This window comes from Manis javanica, chromosome 12, assembly GCF_040802235.1.
Source record: "Manis javanica isolate MJ-LG chromosome 12, MJ_LKY, whole genome shotgun sequence".
NCBI classification, from domain to species: domain Eukaryota; kingdom Metazoa; phylum Chordata; class Mammalia; order Pholidota; family Manidae; genus Manis; species Manis javanica.
In genome coordinates this window covers 70315048-70335983 of record NC_133167.1, presented here as the reverse complement: position 1 = coordinate 70335983, position 20936 = coordinate 70315048, and the positions used below count along the sequence as shown (strand labels likewise).

The 20936-nt window shown below is 39.0% G+C and overlaps 1 protein-coding gene across 4 annotated transcripts in view; it reads left to right on the top strand.

Annotated features, from left to right (window-relative positions):
- The window catches only part of ZMAT4 (zinc finger matrin-type 4), a 323506-nt gene that overhangs the window by 148547 nt on the left and 154023 nt on the right, over positions 1-20936 (top strand). For all 4 annotated transcript variants that reach the window (XM_073218831.1, XM_017680843.3, XM_017680823.3 and 1 more), the window contains exon 4: positions 18905-19061. In XM_073218831.1, the coding sequence (XP_073074932.1) occupies positions 18905-19061 (157 nt within the window). The remainder of the gene's footprint in view (positions 1-18904; positions 19062-20936) is intronic.

Genomic DNA, 20936 nt, shown 5'->3' with positions numbered 1-20936 from the left:
TCTTTATTATACCCCTCCTACTAACTTTTGGCTTTATATGTTTTTCTGTTTCTCACTCCTTTAGTTGTGTGGTTAGACTGTTTATTTGGGATTGTTCTTGTTTCTTGAGGTAGGCCTGTATTGCTTTGTACTTTCCTCTACCACTTTTGTGGCATCCCACATATTTTGAGCTATTTTGTTTCTGTTTTCATTTGTCTCCATGTGTTTGTTGTATAGTTTGTATAGTTTGACTTCCTCTTCAATTAGTTTTTTGAAACAAGTTGTCTTGTCACCTTATGTTTGTGTGTATATGTGTGTGGGGTTTTTTTTTTCTTAGTTTTTGTTATGCAGTTAATTTATATTTTTATACCATTGTGGTCTGCAAAGATGCTTGATACAATTTCAATCTTTTTTAATTTACTGAGGCTTTTTTTGTATCTTAATCTGTGATCTCTTCTGGAAAATGTTCCACGTGCACTTGAGAAAAATGTGTATTCTGCTGATTTGGGGTGGAATATTCTGTATATGTCTGTTAAGTCCATCTGATCTAATCTGTCCTCCAATGCTACTGTTTCCTTATTTATCTTCTGACTAGATGATGTATCCATTGATATAAGTGGGGTGTTAAAATCCCCTTTTATTATGTTGCTCTCTATTTCTCCCTTTAGGTCTGTTAGTATTTGCTTTATATATTTTGGGTGCACAGATATTTACAATTATTATATCCTCTTGTTGGACTGATCTCTTTATTATTATTATGCAGTTTTCTTCTTTTTGTCTTATTACTTTCATTGTCTTGAAGTCTATTTTGTCTGATATAAGTATGGCTACTCCTGTCTTTTTCTCTATTTTATTTGCACAAAATGTCTTTTTCCATCTCTTCACTTTTGATTTATGTGTGTCTTTAGGTCTGAAATGAATCTCTTATAGGCAGCATATAGATGGGTCTTGTTTTTTATCCATTCTGCCACTGTATACTTTGATACATTTAGTCCATTTACATTTAAGGTAATTATTGGTAGGTATGTGCTTATTATTAACTGTTTTCTGGTTGTTTTTGTAGTTCTCTCTTATACTCTTCTCTTGTGGTTAAATGGTTTTCTTTAGTGGTATGCTTGGATTCCTTTAAAAAAAATTTTTTGTCTATCTATTACAAGCTTTAGTTTGTGGTTACTACAAGTTTCATATGTAGTTTCCAAAATATATAACCATGTATATTAAGTTGATAATTGCTTGATTTTGAATATATTCTAAAAGTACTACTTTTTTATTCTTTCTACTCTACATTTTATGTATATCATAATCTACATTTTTTGTGTATGTCTTCATTAATTTTGGGCATAGCTGGTTTTACTACTTTTGTTTTTTGAACTTCATACTTGCTTTGTAAATAATTAGCCTACTACATTTACTGCAGGGTTGTTCTCATTGATGAAAAACATTTAGACTTAAGAACATTTCCATCCAAAGAAGTCCCTTTAACATTTGCTATAAGGCCAGTTTAGTTATGGTGAATTCTATTAATCTTCATTCATTTGGGAAACTTTTAATCACTCCTTCTCTGCTGAATGATAACCTTGCTGGGTAGAGAATTCTTGGTTGTAGATTCCTTTCAATAGTTTGAATATTTCATGCCACTCGCTTCTGGCCTCTAAACTTTCTGCTAAGAAATCTGCTGATAGCCTTATGGAGTTTCCCTTACAGGTAATTGTCTGCCTCTTTCTTGCTGCTGTTAAGATTCTTTCTTTATCTTAAATCTTTGCCATTTTAATTAGTATGTGTCTTGATGTTGTTTTACTGGGGTTCATCTTGTTAGGAGCTGTCTATATTTCCAGGACTTGGATTTCTATTTCCTCCCCCATATTGGGGAAGTTTTTATTCAAATAGAGTTTCTATCCATTTCTTCCTCTCATTTCTCCTTCTGGGACCCGTATTATGGAACTATTGTTTTATTTGGAGTTGCCACAATAGTCTCTTAGCATCTTCTCATTTTCAGAAATTCATTTTTCTCTGTTCCTCTTGGTTATTCTGCAGTTCTCTATCTTCCAGGACACTGGTTCTTTCCTCTGCTCCCAACAGTCTGCTGTTCATTTCCTCTATTATATTTTTCTTTCAGTTATTGTATTCTTCACATGAGAATGGTTCTTTTTCATGTTTTCTATTTCTTTGTTGAATTTCTCCTTGAGCTCCTGAATTGATTTCCCCATTTCAGTGAGCATCTTTATGACTGTTACTTTGAATTTTTTATCTGGAAGATTGCTAATCTTCATTGCATTTAGCCTTTCTTCTGGTGTCTTATCTTGTTCTTCTGTTGGAACATATTCCTCTGCCTCCTGATTTTGTCTGTGTTTCTGTGTTTCTTTCTTTGTATTAAATAGATCAGCTATGCCTCCTGGTCTTGAAAGTAATGGCTTTATGAAGTAGGCATCCTGTGATGCTTAGAAGCTCAAGACAATTTGCTCACCAGTGTCTGGTTCTCCTTTGTGGCTGGGCTGCAGTTGCTATTGGTGGGCTGTGTGTGGGGCCCAACTTTCTGTCTGTTTGCTGGCAGTGGCTGATCCCCACAGCTAGCCTCTGTGTACCCTTTGTGTGGCATGAGGTGCTCCTGCTGGGAGTCACTGTGGCCATGGCCATCGTCTGCCTGCTGGTTAGCAATGGCAGCCACTACTGGGTGGGGTGTGCTGCCAGGGCAGGTGTGCAAGACCATGCTGCTGTGGGGCTAAGCTGCCAGCAAAGGGGATGGAGTTTTTGGGGCAGAGGCTCCTGCAAGCACTTGGCCAGCTGGGTGGTGGCTGAGCAAGTGGCACCCACCTTCCCTTTCTCCTTCAGAGAGAGCTCTCTCTGACCCTTGCCCCTTGGCACACATCCTGCCTAAAATCTTTGAAATGGCTGCCTCTGTGTTGGATCTCAGTGGGACCAGCAAAGCCTGCCTGTCTCTACAAGTGACAGGAGTCTTGGCCCCCTAAAGTGCTCCAACTCTCCCTGGTGTCCAACCCCATTAATCACCAAAGCCCAATGCCATGTGGACTCATATTCCCCGAGCACATCTCCAGGGCCAGGTGTGCAGGATTTCTGAGTGTGTATCCCCTCCCCACTCTGTTCTTCTACCTCCTGCTTGTAGGATGGGATGGGGGCAGGGCTTAGGTCCTGATTGATCATGCTTCTGCCCTTTTACTTTTCTCAACGTGGTCTTCTTTTCTTCCCCAGGTGTAGATGGTCTGTTCTGTAGTCTTCAGGTCATTTTCAGGGTTAGTTGTACTTGCTGTGGTGGTTTCCTTGGTGTGTACATGGGAAGACGTTTTTGCCCTGCTGTCCTACTCCACCATCTTTTTGCTGCAAGATTTATTTTATAATTTATTTATATCTAATACATTTTATAATTAGAAATTTGTACCTCTTTATCCCCTTCACTTATTTCGCCCACTCCTTAACCCACTTCCCTATGGCAACCACTACTTTGTTCTCTGTGTTTATGGGTCTTTTCTGTTTTGTTTGTATTGTTTGTTTATTTTGTTCCTTAGATTCCACATATAAACAAAATCATATGGTATTTGTCTTTCTCTGATGTATTTCATAATACCCTCTAGGTCCATCCACGTTGTTGCAAATGGCAAGATTTCATTCCTTTTTATGGCTGAGTAATATTCCACTGTGTACTACATCATATACTGCATCTTTTATATCCATTCATCTGTCCAGTGACAGTGTGTTTTCTTTTTTCCCTTTCTTTGGGTTTCTTTTTCAAGGTCTATTATCACTCATATATTGGACCATTTTTGTCTTCAATTTGTCACTTACTATTGAATTTCTTTGTATCCCTTCTGGAGAATTTTAAACGTTTTCCTTTATTTTATCTTCTTTTTCTCTTAGAGAATTATTGATTCTGTATATTTATCTTCTGTGTCTTCCTGTTTAGTCTGCACTTCTGAAGTGAGTTATTCTTTTATTTACAATTATTTTTGTAGTTTTTACACCTAATTTTTGAATTTTCTCATTCTTACGTTGTTCTTTCATGTCTTATATTGTGTCTGTAAAAATTCTTAGTTTACTTTGAAATGGGGCAATAAAATATTGTTTTCTCATGAGTCCTTGTGGCTCTTGGAGGATCTATTGCTCTGAGGCCCAGCACACACACCAGTGCTTCATTCTGTTTCCCTGCACAGATGCTGATACCACACAGGTCTCTGGCTTTTTGGTTTATTTTCATTCACTTGCAGTTTGAGTTTCATGGAACTACCTTGTCATCTAGTTTTATTATAAATGTTATCTGTGGGTTTTTTTGCTTGGCTATCTAGTTCTGTTTTTATTTTGGGATTTAGAGAAATTTAAAAACTATACCTCTGCTTATGACATCTTTTCGACATCCTCATTTTATTTTGTATGTATGTATTTTTTCATCAATCAACAGGTATTTATTGACTGGCTTCTGATAGGTCTTCTCATAGACACTGAAGATATAGCTATAAACAAAACAGACTTCCTGCTGTCAAGAAGCACACATTATTATGGTAGAAGATAGGCATTAAACATGTACCCTGGTAAATAAGAGAGAAAATGTCAGGTACAAGTAAGCTTCATGAAGAAGATAAAATAAGGTAATATGTAACCATTCTTCAGTATATGTATGCATGTGTGTGTGTGTGTGTGTGTATATATATAATTAGAATATTATTTTCCAAATTACATTTCCTTTCAACATGCATTCAACATCAACATATTTAGTGAGGTATTTTATGTTCTTTTTCTCATACTTTGAACTCTGGTGTACATTTTACACTTAGCATCTCAGTTCCAATAATCCATATGTCAAGTGTTCAGTGGCTCAGTAGCTCCTGGCTCCTGGATTGAATGGGGTAGCTCTAGAACATAGCAATTATTAAATATGAGTTGAATTTAAAGACTAATGAATTAATGAAAGAAGGAGTCAGGAATGCATGAATGAATAAATACCATGATTTTCATTTTATATATATATATATATATATATATATATACATGTTATTAGAATGTTATTTTCCAAATTACAAAGCTTGCTTCCATATATACTGCATTTTTTTATCTAGACTTTTATTTCACAAATGAGGCAGATTTTATTTGTGACATAGCAGTGTGGGAATTTCAGACTCAATCATTATGTGATATCCACTACATTTAAAGCAAGGGCTTAAACCAGAATTCTTTAAATCTAAATCTGCTCCTCTTTAATATTCTGTGCTTTTTCATACCACATCACACAGAACACTGTGCTGGAGGTAGGGGATGATTACCTTTAGCTCAAGGGATTAACATTCCATTAGAGATAATCGATATATGCTAAGTGGTGTTAAGTGTGTGGGGAGAAATCTCTTTCTGGTGGGGAGTGTTGGGGAAGCCTCTATGAAGGAGATGGCATTTGAGCAACACTTGTGTGTAGAGAAATTGAAGAAATTCTGGGTAGAATGAGTCACATGAACAAAGACACATAGGATGTACTCAGTGTAGTTGGAGGATAGGGGAAAATTCATTCATTGGTACACTTTTTTCTTTCACATTGTCATTCAACAAACATTTAAGTGACCATGTGGCAGCGCTGTGCTAGGGAAAGACATAAAGATAGATAAAGGAGCTTACTCTAACTGGGGAGACTACCGCTTTCTAACCTGATACAAAACTGAGACCTAAACGGTTGATTCTTTGCTTGCTTTCAGCATGCAAGAGAGACAAGCGGCGAGGAGGTGGGGAACAGAGGCATATAGGGATGGGATTCAGGGCCACTCTCTTGGCAGGCTCCTTGGTGCTCCTGACCTTGAGTAAATCAGTTTGCTTGGAGCATATTGTATTTGAAAAGCACTGGTGAAGAAAAAGACTAGGAAAGCATGTTGAGAGTTCAATTGCAGCGACGTTAAATGTCATGACGAGGAATTATTTTTAGGTAATAAAGAGCCCTTGAAAGCTTTCGATAAGAAGACTGACCTACGATTCTAGTGCTGTGGAGTGGAAATAGCACCACCCTGAATTTAGCTAGATGAGGGATCAAAAATCAGCTCTAGCACATTCTAAAAATATAACATGTTGGAGAACTTATTTAAACACTCTGAACTTCATTTTCCTGATCTGTAAGCATGGGGATTTATTCATTCATGCATTCCTGACTCCTTTTTTCACTAATTAATTCATATTTAAATTCAACTCATATTTAATAGCTGCTATGTTCTAGGCTACCCCGTCCAATCCAGGAGCCAGGAGCCACTGAGCCACTGAACACTTGACACGTGAATTATTGGAACTGAGATGCTCTCTAAGTGTAAAATGTACACCAGATTTCAAAGTATGAGAAAAAGAACATAAAATACCTCACTAAAATGTTGATGTTGAATGCATGTTGAAAGGAGAATAGTTTGGATATATTGGGCTAAATAAAATATGTTCTAATAATCAATTTCACAGGTTTTTATTTTTTAAATATGGCTATTAAAAAATTTTAATGTGGCCCTATTTGTGGCTTGCATGTCAGCTGACCCTTGAACAACATGGATTTGAACTGCGTGGGTCCACTTATATGTGAATTTTTTTCAGTATATATATTGGAAAAGTTTTTGGAGATTTGTGACAATTTGAAAAGACACTTTCTTTGTTTTAGCTTAGTTTATTGTAGGAATACAGCATGTAAGACCTATAAAATGCAAAACATGAGTTAATCGACTATGTCATTGGTAAGGTTTCCAGTCAACAGTAGACTAGTAGTAGTTAAGTTTTGGGGGAGTCAAACAAGGTTATACATGGATTTTCAACTGCTCAGGGGGTCAGTGCCTCAGGCCCCTGTGTTGTTCAAAGGTCAGCTGTGTGTACTATAGGACTGTGCTCTTGCAGACACTAGGCCTACAGTACTGAATGACTTAGTGTAGAAGTCAGCTAATAAATAAGTAAACTTAAATATCTAAATCATGTAACTTTAGAATATGAAATAAGTGCTATGAAGAATATAAAAAAGGTGCATGCAATGGAAAGAGACTCAGGTTGGAACAGGGGTGTGGAGGGAAGAATGTAAAAGTGGGTTGAGGGACAGACAGAGGCAGACCAGGGACAGAATGTGGAGGACCAGTGATGGGATCTGGGCGTGCCTTGGATTTAGGAGGCAGGGGGACAGGAAAGAGGAGTGGGTGTTAGATTTGTTTGAGGATTATCATGAGGGCTGAGCATGGTGAAGATACAGGGCCCCTCAGATAGTGCCTGGCGCTTAGGCAACAGCAGCAGGGCTGATGCCGTGGGGCCTGGGGCTGTGGATGATAAGGGTGGGCAGGGCTGCTCCGAAGGACAGCTCTGGGGCGTGCATTCTGTTCCAACTGGAAGGCTGCCTCATCTCTGCCCAACCCGAATGTGACACCTCAGTGGGAAATACAGCCTTTCGTTGGGTAGATTTTGAAGCATTCAGAGCTTTAGACACTTGCTCTCTCTCCTCTCTTGCCTCTCGCACAGCACGCTGCCCCCTTTGGCACAGATCTTCATTTGTGGCCTTGCTGTTAGCAGCTCGTCTTTGTTAGGGGGCTTATCTGACTTACTTGCCCTCTCAGGAGCTCTGGTTAATTTCTCCCTTTTGGGGTCTTGTAAGTACTGTTACCATCTGTTTAAATATTTCTTCAGTGACTGAAAAACAAACGGACGCCTTCCAAATGCCAAAGGCACACAGCTAATTCTCCCTCCCTACTGAGTAGAAAGCTTCCTTCTCTCTCTCCTTTATTGTCAAAATAACCATTTTTCCCCAGTGCTCTGGACATGGGTGGTTTTCATCCCCTGGGTGGATGGGCTCTCTTCAGGTGACAGGATATGCATCTCTCTAGTTCGTGATGGAAAACCACACTCATGCCAGCTTTAATGTAGCCTCAGCAGATGTAGGCACGGCAGCCTTGCCACGGGCTGTCCAGGCCCACCCACCCTCTGAGACAGCAGGCATACCCTTCCTGAGCGGGCAAACTCCAACTATAATGTGCCATCGACACTACGTCCGTTTCCCTGTTGGGTCTGAACTTTGTGCCAGTTGGCCTTTGCTTGAGACAAAACAACCATGTTGGTAGGAGATCAAAGGAGAGATTCTTTTATGTGAAAATCAGACTTACACGACCGAGGTAGAATTGGTTAATGGATGGCCACTTTAAAGCATTCGTTCAGCAACTATTTATTTCATGTTTGTTGATTCCCTTTTATGTACCCAAACCCATGGCAGGTCCTGGAGATGGGGGTGGGTGATGATTCCTAAAATTCCTGTTTTCAAGTGGTTTTTGGAAAGAATCCTAAAACAATGCTAATAAAACATTTATAGGACAAGACCTAATCAAAGTGGGTGAAGTTCATGGTAGTCCTGAAAAGCCTCCTGGGTATAATGGGTCTTGACATCTGGATGTAATGTGAGTAATCTGGGAGGAGAGAGAACAGCATGACGTAAATGGAGCGGAACAGGATAAAGGAGAGAGAGCAGCGGGAGATGAGGTTGCCCGGGACCCTGCCGTCTGGCGGGAAGCAGGGTTCCCAGGCCTCTGGGTCCCAGTGGAGCAGGAAAGAAGGAAGAGAGAGGCGTGCTTGTTGTTTACTGCCTCTTTCCAAAGTTAAATACTGGAAATAAACAACATGCAAATACACTAGTTGCATTTATTGGACATTTCATTTTACTACAGGGTATGTGCTGAGAGGCACAATTAGTCCTGCTTATCGCAGGGGATGTCACATGTCTCTGTCCTTTGGGTGTAGCTTAGTAGCAGCCGCAGCCAGAGTTCCAATATAGCCATGAAATGTCTTTAGCCAAAATGGACATGAATGATCAGAATTGTAAGGCTGTCCAGCTAGTGCTCAGAGGAATTACATATCCTACAAGGGAGACCACGTCAACGAAATAATTCCCATTATTTTTCCCTTTCTCAGAAGGTTTGCCTCCAAGCAAAATGTGCCAGAAAGGAAAAGAATAGCAAAATTATGCTTCAAGTGTTAGTATTTCTTTGGGCTTTTGAAATCATTTAAATGCATCTCTTAGGCTTTCTTTCCATAACGGCTTTATTAAGCTCTAACTCATATATCATACAATTCATAACTCAAAAGTTTTTAGTAGATGCACAGAGTTGTGTAGCTATCACAGTAAATATCGTACATGATCATCACCAAAAGAAATTCTGTGCCTCTTAGCAACTGTTCCCCATTTTCCTGACCTCTCCCTCCCAGCTCCTAGACAATCACTGATCTACTTTGTGTTATAGATTTTCCTATTCTGAAAATTTCATATAAATGGAATCATGTAATATATGATCTTTTGTGATTACCTTCTTTCATTTAGTATATTTTCAAGGTTCATCTGTGTTGTGCCATGTATCAGAGAAAACTATTCTTCTTTATTGCTGATAACATCCCATTGTATGGCTACAGCACATTTTATTTACCTATACTTCAGCTGGTGGACATATGGGCTGTCCCACTTCTGGGCTCTTATGAAGTATACTGCTATGAATATTTATGTACAAATTTTTATGTGGACATATATTTCTATTTGTCTTCAATGAAATATACATTCAATACTCATTTTTCATGGTAGTCATGTTCTATGTAGTCACCAAGTCTGAACTGGCAAATACGAAGCCATTGCTCCTGGGGGAAACGTAGGGTTAGTTCCTTGGAGGTGCTGGTCATAAGATGTGTCAGCTGATCCACACACAACCTTGTGGTATGTGTGTTTCTGTTCCATGATGCCTTAGTTAATATATATTTCCTGCAAATATTTGACTATGTGTAGTATTTCTTTGTAGTGAAAGACCAGCTGACCAGGGTTTAACATTTACCTCACTCTGGGAATAGGGTAAATTTCATTGGCTTTTAGCGCTATATCAATGCTGTCTATTATGCTGCTTCTATCAGTCATTATCTCATGAATCCATAAATTGAGCCACTTTTCCATCTTTTCCATCACTTCATTATGCACTACAGATGCCACTTTAACGCTTTCTGGAGTGGTCTGACATATACATCAGTGACTTTCCTCCTCCTTCTTCTGGGTGTGTGGTACATTGTCAATGAACACTGAACTCACAGCTCACATGCTATTCCTCATGCCTGAGTGAAGCTTATTTAATGTATATGTTTTCTCTGTAAGGACAAAATGATCTTGTGCTTCAGAACACTAGACAGCACTTCAGCATTACCCTGGGGGGTCATTTTAGACAGCAAAAGCATGAAAAAAAAAGCACAAGAATGTAAAAAACTTGGCACTAAATCGACCATGAAAAGAACACTTGTTTACAGTATGAGAGGTGAAACAAGAAGGCAGAGGCTTGTCTTGCTCGACCTCAGCTGGGAACGTGCGTATCAGGTGACTCAAGGTTTTCTGCCCCTCCACATGTCCATGAATGACCACAGAAACAGCACAAGCATTGATTTTGGGTTTACAAAAAATATTTGCAAGCAGGTAAATTTGCAAATATGTATGTACGGAAAAAAAATATGTATGTACAGAGAATGAAGATTGTCCTTAGGAGTAGAATTGATGGGTCATAAGGTAACTACTCTCAACTTTTGAGGATCTGCCAAATGGCTTTCCAACATGGCTGCCCTGTTTTACACACTCACTGGCGGTATATGAGGGGCCTAATTCTCTTCATCCTTGCTGATGCTTTTCATTACCCATCCTTTTTATTTTAGTCCATCTAGTGGTTGTGAAGTGGTGTCTTATTGTGGTTTGATTTGCATTTTCCTGATGGTTAGTGATGTCAAGCATATTTTATGTTGCTACTGGTCATTTGTCTGTCTCCTTTGTAGAAATGTCTTTTCAGATCCTTTGTAAACTTTTAAAATTGGGTAGTTTTCAATAAAAGTAGTTGGAGGCTTCAATACTACACTTTCAATAATGGATAGAATTACTAGGCAGAAGATTAATAAGGGAATCAAAGGAGAGAAAAGAAAAAAAACAACTAGACCTAACAGATTTCTGTAGAATTGTATAGTCCCTCCTTCAATTCTGTCAGTTTTTGCTTCATGTATTTCATAACTCTGTAGTTATGTGCCTGTATGTATATAATTATCTCTCTAATGACCTGACACCTCAATCATTATAAAACATCCATCTTTGTTGCTAGTAAAACTTTTTGTTTTAAAGTGTTATTTTGTCTGCTATTAGTACAGCTACTCCTGCTTTCTTATGAATGCTGTTTTCCAGACATATATTTTCATCCTTTTACTGCCAATCATTTGTATCATTGAGCTAAATGTGTCTCCTCTAGACAACATATAGGTTGGTTTTATCCAGTCTTACCATCTTTATATTTTAATTAGATTGCATAATACTTTAACAAATAGTGTTATTGCTATAGTTGGATTTATGCGTACCACTTCACTCTTTATTTTCCCATATGAATCATGTTTTTTTTCCTTATTTCTCTGTTACCACTTTCTTTTGCATTAAGAGAATATTTTGTACTGCAACATTTTAATTCCTTTAGTGGTCATTTACTATATTATTTTCAATTATTTCCTTTACCATAAACTTCTCAACCTACCAGAATCTACTTAAGATTTATACTAACTTAATTTTAGCCAGATATAGAAATGCTACTTCTATATAGTTGTCTTCTCCCTCCTCCTTTTTTATGTTATTATTTATATATATATTAGATCTATGTATGCTATAAACTCAACAATATACTGTTACAATTTTTACTTTATTTAATTTTATATCTTTTAAAGAAGCTGAGACAAGAAAAGCAAGCAGGGTATATTTTAGTGTTTGTTATATTAATTTTCTTGTTTACCTTTTCTGATTCTCGTCATTTGCTCTGTGGACTTGAGAATCGCAATATGCTGTCATTTCCTCACCCCAATACAGCTTCTCTCCTACCTACCTCTCTTGTGCTGCTCCTGTCAAATAGTCTACGGTCATATATGTCATACATAGGCCTAGCTATAAAAAATATATTATATATATACCTTTTAAAGTAGTTAAGAGAAGAAAGAAGGAACATGCATTTATACTGTTTTACTATGATTACATGATTACCTTTACTAGTGTTCTTTTTAAAATAACGATTTGAATTGTTGTCTGATATAACTTGCTTTCATCCTGGGAACTTCCTTTAGTATTTCTCAAAAAGTGGATCTGTAGTAACAAATTCTTCCAGTAAAAAAAAGTCCTTAAATCTCTTTATTTTGCTTTATTTTTTGAGATATACTTTTGCTGGTTATCAGATTCTTGGTTGATAAGATTTTTTTTTAGCACTGTGAAAGGCAGTCCACTGACTTTTGGACTCCATTGTTCTGATGAGAAGTTAGCTATTAATCTTAATTTGGTTCCCTTGTATGTGATGAGTTGTTTTTCTTTGCTGCTTCAAAATTTTCCCTTTGTTCTTAGCTTTCATCTTTTTTTACTGTAATGTATTTGAGTTTAAATCATTCTGTGGTTATACTATTTGAATTTTGTTGAACTTCATGGATGTGTAGATGAATGTTTTTCAAATCTTAGAAGTTTTCAGTCATTTTTTTTTCTGTTCTTTTCTCTTTTTCTTCTTCTTGTACCACTATTTTATGCATATGATAGTTAGTAAATAGTGTCCCACATTTCTCTGAGGGTCTCTTCAATTTTCTTCATTCTTTTTATCTATCTTTGGATTGCACAATCTCTTTGCCTATCTTTATGTTCACTTTCTTTCTTCTGCAAATTCAAATCTACTTCTAAGCCTCTCTAATGAATGTTTCATTTCAATTATTGTACTTTTCATCTCCAGAATTTCCATTTGATTTTTTAAATAATTTCTTTTATTGATATTCTCTATTTTGTAACACATTGTCATCCTTCATTCCCTTACTTTTTTAAGCAAGATTTTCTTAAATTCTTTGAACACATTTGTAATTGCTTGAAATCTTTGGAGTTGCTTTGAAGTTTTTGCCAATTAAACCTGATATCTGAATGCTCCTTTTTTGTTGTTGTCCCCTCCACCCCATGTATAGGTTATGCTTTCCTGGATATATATATATTTGCATGTTTTGTAATTTTTATTATTGTTGAAAACTGGCTATTTTAGGTTATATATTGTGACAATGTTGGATACTTATTTCCCCACCTGTGAGGAAAATGGAAGTTCCTATGGTCAGATTTCTCACCTGACCCTAAACTGATTGATGATGTACCTGGCCTCCTGCTAGGCTACTGCTTCCACACCCACAGGCAGTGAGCTATTACTGACTGAGTCACTATATAAAGAGCTCTGCCCAGTGCTCTGGGTGGAGGCAGAGATGAGGTGGATTATGGACCTGTAGACTGCTGGATGCAGACGTGGTTCTAGTGCTTGACCTGCTACTATGGGAATAAAGCTGGGTAATAAACCCTTTTATTCCAAGAATATTCCATTGTCATTCCTCGGTCTCACTGAATCCATAGTGAGCTTGCAGGGGCAGAAACCCTCAGGCAAGACACCACTCATCAGGACTTGTTTTTGTTGTTGTTTTTTGCTTATTTATTTGTGCATTATCTTGGCCAGACTATGCTTATTTATTTGTGCATTACCTTGGCTAGACTATTTTAGTAGTGTCTATTTCCCCCATGATGTGCAATCACTAATGGCAGTGCTCAGAGGTACAGCCTTAGGAATTTGTGCAGTCATTGCAGGATGACAGTGGTTTTTTATCGGACTCCCTCTGACTGTCTCTCTGATCTTTGTTGTGCTGACTTCTTCTGCTAGACTCATATTCAGCTGTTAGGCTCTACTAATTGCTAGGTGATTGATCTCTTATTTTTACCAATGCCCTGGGGTATAAATGCTCCACAGTTTAATCCAGTCCAATTGATTCCTTTTTGTGGAGTTAGTTTTTGAGTCAAGTCTTTAGTTCTGACTCCAGAAAGGCTCTCCTCAGCTCTCTCTGCCTGGTTCCCTCTGGTACATCAGATGGCCTGTGGCTTATCTTGTACTCATAAAACTATCAGTTTCTTTTAATTGCTTACCACCCAAATCTCCAGTGTTTTGGAGAGCACCATTAGGGAGAATTTAGGTGCTTTCTGTTCTTATGGACTCCCCTTTCCCCTTTGTTCTTATGGGGAAATTGCTGAGCCACTGCTCCAGAGGGTGAAACAGAGATAGTGACTACATACCTGAGTGACAGCCCTCTTTTATTAGCTGGGCAGAGGTGTCATTCTCTGGTCTTCTCGGTTCAGCTCTCTTGGCAGGGCACTTCTGTTCTACAAGTGAGGTGGGTCAAGGGCAATCAGAATCCTAATATTCTTGACCTGCTGTACCTGGGATAGAGCTTCTGTCCTATGAATGAGGGTGGGTGGAAGAAGATAGTACCTCATCTCTTGACTACATTTTTAGTTATTTAGCTTCTGCCTCTTGGAGCTAGAGGGGATGTGAGTACACTGGTGGCCTGCCCTTCCTTATATCCCTTAACCAGGAGTTGCCAGGAGAGGAGGTCCTATTTTCTTGACCACACCCAACAAGGATGAGTTGAGGGGCTGGGAAAGAGAGAGAGGGGTTGTTTCTGAAGTGCTATAGACTCCCTCTGTTCTTACTGAGAGTTAATACATTTTTCTCAAATAAATATCTCTTAATTTGCTGTTTGCAAATTTGCTGCCTTCTCTGATTCTAGTATAATTTCTAGAGACTTCAAAGAATTTTTGCTTTTATAAAAAAATAATTTTCACTAGTTATGGCTATTCCACTGGGGCATAGTTTCATAGAATTTCTCATTCCAACATTCTGGAAGTGAGAGCCTCTTTCTTAGGCTCTTTTTAATTCTCTGAAAGTAAAGGAGAAAGAAGGCAGTTATCTGAATTAAGTTAAAAAAATTTATGAACAAGGAAAAAGGACTTTCAGGACTAGATTTCTGGACACAGTCAGCCAACATTTTTCACCTTCAGTGAATTTTTATGAAAACTTCCTAACTTTTCAAAATGCTTTGACTAAAGCAGCCTTAGGACACTCCATAAACTTTTATTTTTCTTTCAGCAATGTGACCACTGGATTGGAAAAATCAGACTGAATTTTTGCCTCCAGTTTGAAACCCATATTTTAAGATACTTTACATTTCCCATTGTTTACTTGGTAGTTTGGGGCCTGTTCTCAATTCTTTAAGCCAGAAACTTTAAATATATTCACTGAGGTCAGTGCATCAGACTTTATGGAATTTCTGCCCTGAGCCATAAATCAACATTTCTCTGAATACACTGGGAGACTCCAGTAAAGATATGATCTGTAGTTGCAAGGAGTCATTGATTTGGGATTTAGATAGCCAAGGATTCATAATTTCTAGCATTTTGCATGCACTTGGTTTAATACTGAGATTCTTTCTAGGGAGTTGTGTCTCCACCAGTGTTATTAAAGTAGAGTTGGTGATATTTACAATTGTATGTGAGATACTGTCTTCTTTAGTAAACTATCCCATAAGTATGTCCTGCTGGCCTCGGACTGCCTAAGTTCTCAGGGCCTAACAGCTGCTCTCTTGTCAGATACCTGCTTTCTTGGTCCCTCTTCTACAAAGTCCATGTTCTTTTCTTGCATAACAATCGGTTCTCTTCAGTGATTCTTCGATTTTCCAGATGGTGCTATGAGAGAGATTGCCAAGGAAAGCAGAAATCAAGGAATATATATTAACTGTGATGAAATCAACATAAATTTTAGGAAAATGTTCTCCTACCTGACTCCTCAAAGTCAGTTTTTAAATTATTGATACCTCTGTTTCTTTTTCTAGCCATCTTCTTGTCAGTCTGAAATATTTCTGTTGACAGTTGACCTCCTTGCATTCTAGGTCTCTCTTTTCACTTTCATGTCATGTGAATTCTTAATCCCACACACCCACTCATCAGTTAACACCTGTGGGTCTGCCCAGGGCTGGGGCTTCACTATGAACGAGATGATTTCCTTGGCCTTGAAGGAGTTTTGTAGGCTCATTAGGGGATTGCATATGAAAATAAATAAACGCAGTAATTCATGTTCTGTTATAAAAGAAGTATGTACAGGACACGTAGGAGACCCCAAGGCTCACTTCTGCAGGCCACAGAGGGCAGGAGAAGCCTCACTCCCATCTCTGGGACGTGATGATTAGACTGAACCATAGAGACAGATTCTGGGAAGACTGGATTAGATGAGAAGTATGCAGAAGGGCAGGCCAAGCATGAGAAAGGCTTGAAGGTGAGAGTCCACATAAATAGGCTTCACTGACATTAATCGTCTCTTTACCTTACAATTTGGGAGGGTGTGAGTCCAGTAGGAGATTCTATTTCCTTGATGATAGTACTTGCCTTTTATTTTCTGCTGCCTTCTCTGATTCTCCTGGTCCTGACCTCCTCATAACAGGGAGTGGTGTCATGTTTATCTAACACAGCTTCTAACATATTAAGTAGGGCTTAAAAATTCATTGAATTAACAAATACCATAAAGCTCATTGTCCAATTTAAGGGTAATTTTTTGTCCTGGAATCTAATGCTGAGTATACTTTTTACACCAATACTAGCCCCTTTGTCTGGACTTCCATCCTTCCAGTAGAAATGTCTACATGTTAGAGCTTCAGGGAGAAGAGGACTGGTTCTCAAGGCCAGGGTCAACCAGTATTTCTCTAGAGGTGGCAGCAGGGATGCATTGAATCTAAATAGGTGTAGATAGTGGGTTAAGCTTTGTTACAATCTTGGGCTTAATTTTAAGAAAAATTGCATACTTTAACCTATATCATGCATAAGAAGGTAAGAAATTGGTAGTTTAAGCATCTGCTCTCACTTTCACAGGCTCTTTTTTATTTTTTTACTGTAGGACCAACATTCTCTAACATACAAGTTGACCCTCGACCAAGAGGGGTTTGAACTTCATGGGTTCACTTTACACAGATTTTCTTTAATGAATATGTTGGAAAATTTTGGGGGGAGATTTGTGATATCTGGAAGAAACATTTTGTTTCTTCTAGCTTACTTCATTGTAAGAATATAGTACCTAATACATATAGTATATAAACTTTGTGTTCATTGACTGTTTATGTCATCAGTAAGGCTTCCAGTGACCAGGAGGCTACCAGGAGTTAAGTTTCTAGGGAATCGGAAGTCATACATGGGTTTTTGACTGTGTGGGGGCCATGCCCCAACCCTTGTGGTGTTTAAGGGTCAGTATAGTGGGAGAGAGAGTGGGTCAGGGCCTCTCAGCCCTCCTGAGATGTCCACTCCTCATTCCCTGAGCTCAGCGCCCTCAGTTACTCCCTGATTTGTCATTTCCTGGTATTCCCCGGCTCTACCCCTTCATGGGGTCTGTGGCATCTCCTAGGCTTGCTTGGAGACCCCTCTGCCCCCTGTTCAAGTTACTCTCTGGAGTATTTCACCAAAGGTGTAAAAGTGTTGATGATTTTTGTTTTGTTTTATTTACTAAGGGGAAAACTCAAAGCACCTTGGCTTTAAACCCTCAGTAGGTGCACTTGGGAGGCACAGACTTCTTGCCTCCCCCAGTGGCCTGTCTGTCTTCTCAGGAGAGAACCTTGGGGCGAACCCCTCCTCTCTCTCTGGGACCCAGTTCCTCTTACTGAATCCCCTCCTCAACCCCTAGCAGTACGTTTCCTCAAATCCCACTCATTAAAACTATGACAAAGGGGTGAGGGCACCCTAAGATTTCACATTCTAAGGTCAAGAAGATAAACGGCAGTAGGTAGGGCTTCGTAACTCCAAATTTCAGAGGTCCTGCTGAGGTCTTTCCCTTACCCCAACCCTTGAGCGGCAGGCCAGCCTTCTGGAACACACACACATGCACACACACACACATGCACACGTGCACGCGCACACACACGCACGCACACACACACGCACACACATACAACATTCCTCCCAAGGACAAACACTAATTATCAGAGTTATTATAGACAAGTCCTTTAAGGAGGAAGGAGTTCATTTTCTAACTGCCACATAATTCTCAAGGCAACATTCTCTCCAGTAGTCTGGCCATCTTATTATTATGCAGAAAAATATATAATTCCCTTTCTCCGTTGTATCTCCCTTCATCCTCCTCCCTATGCTATTTTCAATTGCACTTTTGGGGCCTGCTGAGAATAAGAGAAGGAGCTATTGTGGGCCAGATACCCACCCAAGGCTGCTCTTTAACAAAAAGATGCTTTGCTATTGCTGTTCCATTAAGGAATAGATTACCTCCTTATCTGAGCAGCCACTTTCCCCTCAATTTCCAGCTAGTCAGGAGGGGAGCCAGGGGATTAATCTTCCCCTTGTGTAATATAGGTAATTGATGATCTGTGTGCACAATAGCCAGGTCACAAAGGATTAATTTTTTTCTGAATCATGATTCATTTTCATTAAGTCCTACAAAAGAGTAAAAATCAAGCTGGATTTAAGTATTTTGTGTGGCCTTTAACTAATCACCTTTACCGAAGAAAAGGAAAATTACACAAACTCTCCTAGAAAGCTCAGCCAGCATGGTCATCCTAACTTTGTGAGATATACTTGAGTTAATTATGAAAATGTTCAGCTCTTTAAAGAAATCCTAAAAAAGAAAAATTTGAACAGGTGGCCATGTATCCTGGCGAGGCTAAAATTGGTGAAAGGCAGAGCTGAATGCCAACTGCTAATTTCTGCTAAATAATGCAGGTCATCTGACCTCAGATCTTTTACTTGCTTTAAGGAATATAATGGGTATAATCACATTCTATTTTCCTCATGGTGCCAGACACAATGTGCTCTACCATAATTGTGGGCCCCATTTTTCTTTGTGTAAGTTGAATCTGCACATCTGTATGTACCCAGAGGTAGTAGCCCCTCATTAAATGCAGGTTGAAGTCAGTAACTGACAAAGTTGTGAAGATGAGGGAAAAGAGATGGTGGAGTAAAAAATAGACCTTTCAATCAGAAAGCCTGTGGCAAGTCCCATTTGCAATGGGATGGAATGGGAAACAAGACATTTGAGGACTTGGGGTTGTCTCTCACGTTTGTTCTCTCCTTCTGCCCTCGCAGGGAAGCGACGCAGACATGGTCGACAAGAACAAATGCTGCACACTGTGTAACATGTCCTTCACCTCTGCAGTGGTGGCGGACTCCCATTATCAAGGCAAAATCCATGCCAAAAGGTTAAAACTATTGCTAGGAGAGAAAACCCCACTGAAGACCACAGGTATGTGTGTGAACAATGATGGTGGGTGAGTGGCGCCCAGACACTGTCTGTCTCATTAACCCTGCACCTCTTCAGAAGAGGCTGCCAGAATCCAGCCTCATGGGAGATGTCCTCATGGCCTCAAAGGGTAGGCAGGTGGCCCCACAGTCCTTGCTTTCAGAAGGCCATTAAATGCAATTACAGGTGCTCATTTGCTCAACCTGGCTTCTTCTGATTAGTAACTCAACAGATTGCATCTTCTGAAAGGCTGCTTAGATCCTGCAAGGTGTTGTCTATCAGGTTTATTATTCATTATGTAAGAGATTGCATCTCTTATGTCATGCAAGCTGTTGTTCCCCTGCATCAGCCTGGAATCAGTTCGGCTCATGGGTAGCGTACTATATACAGTAGGTACATTCAACATTTCTGCCTACATAACAGTGCAGGGTCTCATACTGTCCTTGTCTTAGTGAGGCTGGGGACAATGAAAACAATAGTCTTGACACTTTCCTTTGCAGAAACTGACCTGTTGATTTTTTTTTCTTTTTTTCCCTTCTGAGATGACATTCCTATTATCTTTGTATGGAATCCTGGGCTTCACACCAATTCACTTTCATAATAAAAGGCTTAAATACTGATAAAAGATCATTTGACCTAATTGCTTGACTGAAAACAATTTTTCAGAAGTCTCTCAAATCAGGAAACTAAAAAAATATTGTCATCATTTAATCAAGACAGACAATTTGGACAAGGTTTACATTGTAGCAAACATGTTCCAGACTGGGTTTTAAATCCAAGAAGCTGGGGACATATTTCATGATGTCTGCTCTTTCAATGCGATTACAATTTAGCAGTGCATTTTATCTTGCTGTCTAATGAATCGTGCATAAATTGTGGGTGTAATTATTTTCAAATGGTATTTTGAAAATTGGAGAGAGTCTGAAAGCAACACGTGGCTTTTATCCTCACCCATGTTTTTCTTAAGAAAATTATCTTCTTTCACCTGGAGAATAGCAAGGAGTCTTTTTACTATATTTTTCTGCTTAGTTTAACTAAAGAATATGTTTCTGTAAAGGTGGCTATGACATTCGTATACAGGATGGGGTTGTAAAACCCGTGAAACCTGCAGACAAGCTCAGCTTCTCCGGGGCGCACTCTGAGTTTTGGCATTTGGTAATGAGCCATTTGGTTGAAATTCCTGATTCTTGTTCTCTGAAAGGTTGGATACTCACCTTGTAACCTACTCCCCATCACATCTCTTAAAATAAACCCCTCAAAGGAACAGTCACTGGAAAATTTTCACCTTTTTTTTCTGTAAATGAGTAACTAGCCCATTTGTTCTTTCTGCCTCAGCCGAGGATTGCTGTTTAGTTTAATTCTGGAGGTAATGATGGAAGAGGAGAAGCTGTATCTTTGTTTAACACATCAATTAGCAAAGGGAAGAGTTATTATTTCTGGAAAAAAAAATTGCCACATGGCAAGAATAGTTCTTTGTGAATTTAAATACATCCTCAAGATAACCAAGCACTAGTTTGTTTCGCTGAATTCAAATATACTTAGAGCTGGTAAATGTACTGGGCAGGTGATTTGTTAGTGCCACCAATACATTCCAGAGGAAAAAGCAAAAGTAATTATATTGCAGCCTTTACTTAATGACTGTCTTGGTGTCTAGAGTTGGCCCAGTCGTCAATGGGACAGAAATCAGGTTCCTAGTGAGGCGAGAAGGGAACAGGCTTGGGTAGGGGTAAGTAGCACTAGCAGTGGGTGACTTGGGCTGGGGAAACAGATTCAAGGTGACTTTAGCCAGCACTCCCCTAGCTTGGGGGTCCCAGCCTGCACATTATCCTTCTGCAGCTTACCCTTCCATCCATTCTCTCTAAAGCTGCTTTGAGCAGA